This window comes from Falco peregrinus, chromosome 2 (genome assembly GCF_023634155.1).
Source record: "Falco peregrinus isolate bFalPer1 chromosome 2, bFalPer1.pri, whole genome shotgun sequence".
NCBI classification, from domain to species: Eukaryota; Metazoa; Chordata; class Aves; order Falconiformes; family Falconidae; genus Falco; species Falco peregrinus.
In genome coordinates this window covers 14649748-14655747 of record NC_073722.1, presented here as the reverse complement: position 1 = coordinate 14655747, position 6000 = coordinate 14649748, and the positions used below count along the sequence as shown (strand labels likewise).

General features: G+C 52.2%; 1 protein-coding gene across 13 annotated transcripts in view; it reads left to right on the top strand.

The window, feature by feature from the left end:
* Positions 1-2415: 2415 nt before the first annotated feature.
* SLC10A7 (solute carrier family 10 member 7) overlaps positions 2416-6000 on the top strand; it is a 154986-nt gene continuing 151401 nt past the window's right edge. For 11 of the 13 annotated variants that reach the window (XR_008745640.1, XR_008745641.1, XM_055795019.1 and 8 more), the window contains exon 1: positions 3753-3974. Coding sequence is in view for 10 of the 13 variants with exons in the window: in XM_055795019.1 (XP_055650994.1) it covers positions 3875-3974 (100 nt within the window). In the remaining 3 variants the exon portion in view is untranslated. Of the gene's footprint in view, positions 2437-3752; positions 3975-6000 lie in introns of those variants that run through there. The other 2 variants (XM_055795023.1, XM_055795017.1) reach the window with 2 other exon arrangements.

The window sequence follows — 6000 nt, the reverse complement described above, 5'->3', positions numbered from 1 at the left end:
GTGCAGTTATTAGACAGTAAGGTATAGCTGTACAGGTAAGAGGCTGGGTACACAACAGAAAAAGGCTCCATATGGCACAAAGGGGAGCTAACATCTCGGCATCAGTTGCAAACCACATGAGACCGATTGTTCGTAACGTGAAGCCCAGAAACGTCCAGTCCACTTCTGCATCTTTGCAGACATGAAAACTGGTCGCTGCTCATATTAACGGTCCTGTTGATTTCAATAGGTTACCTGTGAGCAATGAAGATGTGGTGTCACGTAGCTACGCATGTCACGAAGCTTTTGTATTATGCAGAAGGAAGCACAAGGGCCTTGAGAGGCAGGAAAGCATCTGGAAGCCCCGAGGTATGTTTGCCGTTGAACAAAAATGAAAATTTGGTCATGTGAAATCAGAGAGAAGCTAAATTCTCGTTCCTGTACTGTGTCTAAGCCCCAGCTAAATATATCCCAAAATGCTTTTGTACGATGTAATGGAGCATACATGTACACATGTGCCAGACCATTTTGGGATCTGGTCGAGTCCCAGTGGTTAATGAGGAAAGTGAAATGTTGCAGGATAGTTGTGGATGACAGACACTGAATTGCCCCTCTCCGATACTGATCAAATGCCTCAATATGGATGACAAATTGCCTTGTAACAACAGTGATGCTGTCTTGCAGACTTGAGGGGCTTAAGAGTCCTGCTAATTATACAGTACACTTGTAGTGCTTTTTTCCTTCCTGTTCCGAGCTGGTGGGGCAGGGCTTAGAGAGTGCTGTTGTATTTAAAAGCAGGAACAACTTAATCTATTTCTCATGTATGAGACCTATATGTTTATCATGCTAATTGAAGAATAGCTTTTAAACAAAACCAGTTAAAAAATCTTTGTAAAAGTCTTTCAATACACAGCTTAGAATATCTGCATATGATCTTAAAAATTACAGAAGAGGCAGAAATCTGTATATTTTGTAAATCAGTTGGCAAAATAAGTTTATTATAAACTTCAGATCTCTTTGGAAAAATCTTCCAAGCAAAGCATCCACTCAAAGCAATGGAGTCTTATAATGTCTTTAGTGAGTACAGACAAAAGTTAAATTTTTTCTGTGATACCTGATAACCACTGGCCAGCCATTAGGTTTTTTTTTAGTATTTCTTAACTGTTATAATATGCAGTGAGATAGCTCATCCTTGTCTAGAGAATGAGAGACAGGCCTGGGACGGCGCACAAGGGGTGACCTTTGGATGGGAAAATGAGAGCAACCTTGCAGGGCCTAGGGCAGAACCTGAGGTTTCTAACTTTTGCCAGTTAGATCTGCTGTAAGCAAACATCTGAAACTTGTTGGCAAAATGAACCTAGAGTTAACTTGGGCAGTGGGCAAGATCAGGAATCCCCAGTTGGCATCCACCTGCAAAGAGTGAGGGGCAGGATAAGTAATGTACAAAAACAATGATGCAAAAGCAGGGAGAGACTGCCGTCTTCACTTGCAGGATTGAATTTTATTACAGACTGAGTGCCCTCCACACCTGCCTCTACTTTGCATCTGTCTACAGCTTCTGCAGCAATTGCCACCTTCGTTCACTATGAAATCTGGCTGCTTCTGAATACTTAACTTTTGGACTCATTAGATTGTCATTTTGCTTTGCCTTGGTAACAATGCTTTCCTGAATTGTGCTGAAACTGTTTGTGCTTTCTCGTCCTGCAGGTGCAGACTGAGGCCTCTGCATCGTGCAATGAACCAGCTGGACTGAACCACCAGGCAGAAGGTGCCAAGCTTCCTGCCCCATCTCTGTTAGGACCGCCAGGGCTGTGCACATGTTCACAACAAAATGACCTGGGAAACACTGGCCATCTGCCTGGTCTCCTGCTGTGTTCAGATCAGAGGGCCTGTGCCTTGCTAGCGTGTTTTCAGAGCCACGTAAGAAAAGATCTAGGAGTGGTGCAGATAAAAAACATCACAGAACTATGGCCCCCTCACATGTGAATGCGTATCCACACAAAGATTTAATGTAATTTATATGATAAACATTGACTTTACATCTTTAGCTGATCCATCTTATCCTTCTTGTGTAGTAATCAAATCCTCCAAGTGATCAAATTCTACGCTCATTCCAATCACAGCTTGCTCTAGAAGAACAGCCGTTACGTGTTTATTTTCTCCCCAAACAGTCAGCCTGTAGCAGTTCACAGGCAAAACACTGTGAGGTTTTGCAATTTGGCACTCATATCTGAGAAAAGAGCAAGGACCACCATGTACTCCAGCAAAGCAGCGAAATGTATAATCATCTTACACTGCACACTGTGGATCCCTCATGGGTGGGAGAAGGCACATTTCCTCCCTATTAAAAAAAAAAAAAATCAGCTATGACGTATATGTGTTTACACAAGTGAACCTGACAGGACATACAGCAATATACACTTCCTGAAGTCGCCGAGAGCGCAGCAGAGCTCTGAGGTACAAACATTTATTTACGTGGTAGCGGAGAGCAGAAAAGTGCGTGGCAGGGCTGTTCTTTGAAGCCTGAATAGACCCACAAAGACCGCGAAGTACAAACTTACCGAACCGTTCAGAAGTCACACGGCAGAACCGCTGTGTGGGGAACCCGCCAGCCCCTGCCAGCCGTGGCCGAGCCGGTGTGAGCAGCAGTGGTGGCGGCACGTCTCGTACTTTGCCATGTCCCTGTCGGTGTGATCCAGAGCGCGGGGCCGCGGCCGGGCGGGGGCTGGGCTGACGCACCCCCCGGGAAGCGGCGGGAAGGGGGGAACGGCGACGGGACGCGCAGGCCGAGCACCAGCGCGGGGGGGTTTACCACACTCTGCTTTAATGGAAGTGTATTGAACACTGAAGTAAACCCACCGACCTCCGCACGGGGAATCGTCTCCAGCTTGGAAGCCGGCCCGTTCGGCAGGCGCACCGCAGGTGATGTCGGCAGGTCGCGACAGGCGATTCTTCTCCCGCGGGCAGGGCAGACGCCTGTGGGTCCGCTCGGGCCAGACAGGCAGGCGCCGTCCTGCGGCAACCAAGCGGCACAGGGGCGAGCTCCGGGGCGACGGGGAACAACCTGCCGCCTCGGCGGGGGGGCGGGGCGGGGCGAGGCGGCCGGCCGTGTGCGAGGCCGGTTCGTGTGTGGCACGGCCGGTTCGTGTGTGGCACGGCCGGTTCGTGTGTGGCACGGCCGGTTCGTGTGTGACACGGCCGGCGCCGCCCGCCTTCGCAATACGGGCTGCAGGATTGCGGCCGGCGCTATCCTCACTGCCGGCAGCCGCGGCCCGCCCCCACGGGAGGATCCCGCTCCGCTTCCCGGGCGGGAGGGGGCGGCGGGGGTGCCCGTACGGCCCGGGAGCGGCCCCGTCTGCCGCCCCCTGCCTCAGCCCGCTCCACGCGCCCAACGGCCAGCCCGCGCCCGCCCTCCCGCGCGTCAAACGCTGGGCGTCTCGCAGGCGTTGTAATGTACCAAAACAGCGCGCACAGCCGCGCTGCCCCGCCGCGTCCGCTCAGACCCCGCGCCCGCCGGGGCCGCGCCGCCCGCCGGGACCGGCTCTGGGGCCGCGCTGCCCGGCCCGCCTGGCGCTGGCGCTGCCGCCACCGTCCCGTCTCCCCGCTCTGTTCCGCCGGCGGCGGCGGCCCGGCGCCACCGCCTCGGAGCGGGGAACGCAGCGCGGAGCAGGGGCGGCCGAAGCCGGCGTGGGGTCGGCGCTGCGGGCAGTCGGGCGGGCGGCGGCGGTGGCTGCGTGTCTATTCGGAGGTGCGTGGTAGCAATGGCGGCGGTGGGTGAGACTTTTCCTGTCAGCGGATCCGGCTGGTCCTGCCGGCGGGCGGTGGGGCTGCACCCCGCCCCGCCGCTGCGCCGTGGTGCGCCGGGCCGGGCCGGCGGGTAGCGCCGCGCCGCGCCATGGGGCTGCTGGAGCGCCTGCGGAAGGAGTGGTTCATCGTCGGGATCGTGCTGGTCATCGCGGTGGCGCGGCTAGAGCCCGCCGTCGGCGTCAAAGGGGGTGAGTGTGGCCGCTGCCCCGCCGGGGCTGGCTTGCCTCGGTAGTTCGGCGGTGTGGCGAGCGCCGGGCAGGGGCCCCGGAGCCGAAGCCCGGGCCCCCCTGGGGTGGCTGGCGGGACTTTGTCAACTCCCCGGCGGCCGGCGCTGCCCCCCGCCGCGTTTGGGTCGTGCGGGCCGGGGCTGGGCCCCGGTACCGGCGGGGAGCGGGCGGCCGCGCAGCCGGGCGGTGGAGGCAGTCGGCAGTCCGCGGGTCCGTGGGCGGAGGGTGCCGGTCGCCCTGCTGCCGGGGGCGCCGAGGCATGGTGGGGCCCAGAAACTTTGAAGCGAGTTGCCCGGGGGGCGGCGGGGCTGGCGGGCACAGGGGGGTGGGCCGGGCCCCCTGTGCGCCCCTCGCCCTCCCGCCGCGCTCGCCGGTCACTTCCTCAGGTAGCCGAGGAGTAGTTCGAGGTGTGTTCCCGTGTGTAGCTTTGCTGGGCGCTGTGCCGGCTGCTGGGATAACAGCCTGCTCTTTTTTTTTTGATTAGTAGTAATGAGAAGTGGATAGCGGCTTACTTTGAACGTGCTCCTCCTAAACTAAAAACTTCAAAAACTCTTAAAGATGGGCCTGAAGCCCTTGCACTTCAGGGTGCGGATGTCTGCCATCTGTGAGCTTCCCGAGAGACGTAGCTTAATCTATATTACAGTGTATATTGTGTTAAAATCCCAGGTGCTGTATCTCAGCCAGATAATTTTTTTCACTTTATAGCAACATATTTGCATTTTAAAGATTTTTCTTTTAATTATTCCCTCATGAAAGATGAGGGAAAAGAGTGATTGTATGCAAAATGGTGTCAAATGTTAACCGTAAACAAATTGGAAGAAAGATCTGTCCTTTTCTAAGCAGTGAGGTCTTGTTTGCTTTTCGTAAGGAGAGCTGATGAAGTAACCGGTGTTATTTTAAAATAAACAGTGTATTTTTTAAGTATAAATGTGGGCAGCATCTTCTGATTAGTTTCTATTGTAACTTCAGTTCCAAATCTTCACAATTTTCAAAAATAAATTACATTTTATATGTACTTTTTTCTAACTGATTTAAAAGATTTAAGAAAAGGGATGTAGAACACTTGAACAAAATTCCTTCAGCAATTCCATGTTAGGGGAGGAAGAATCTAGCTGTGTTTCTATACGCATAGATTTTTAAAATTTTTTTTCTTTCTTAACAGAGCTGAAGTTTGAGGATAGATAGCTTCTCAGCCAACCCCACCCCCCTGCCCTCCTTAGGTTCTGGGAAAAAAGAAAGTGATTTAAAAAAATACAGCTCTGAACACTTGCTGTGGCCACTAAGGCTCTGGTACTTCATGGAGTTCAGGGTAGGCAAGTGCCTGCTGTGTGAGGATCTCTTCTAACATCTGTGTGCTCTTTTGCATAGGTGAATAGGATCCACTTGGAGCTTCTTCCAGGATCCATGCTGTTGTCCCTTTCTTGTTTGATTGTCATGCTAACTGTTAGCAGCAGTGTGGGAGATCCTTTTAACTAGAATAGGAGATAATTTTTTCCTCAGCTTACTTCCTGCATGGAAGCACTATGATGGAGTAGTTCGTTTAATTATCCTATTGCAAAGAGATGTCAGGCTTTGACATGGTATTGTTCCCGGGTGAACTTGCTTGAAAAAACTTGCAAGCATTGATTGAAACGTGTGAGCACATGTTCCCCAAAGTGGTATCCCTCATCTACTCATTTTAAAACCAGAAAAAAAAAAAAAAAAAAAAAAGGTGTGAAGGCGTGGGAAATATCAGCGTATGGGAAATCTTTAGTTTGTAATCTTCTAGCTGACAAAACCATATATTGTAATTTGCAGGGCCTTACTGAATGGTGTGGATGGTCCAGTGTCCATACCAGTGGAACATTGTGCCACAAATAACAAAGATTTGTGCTGTTGCCACCTTCGGGGCATAAGCCAAGCCCTTTTTGTGTGTTTTCCTATTTGATGAATGAGCCTATTTATTTCCTTTGTGAAAAGAGCTTTCCTGACCAGTTTTTTGCAGGAG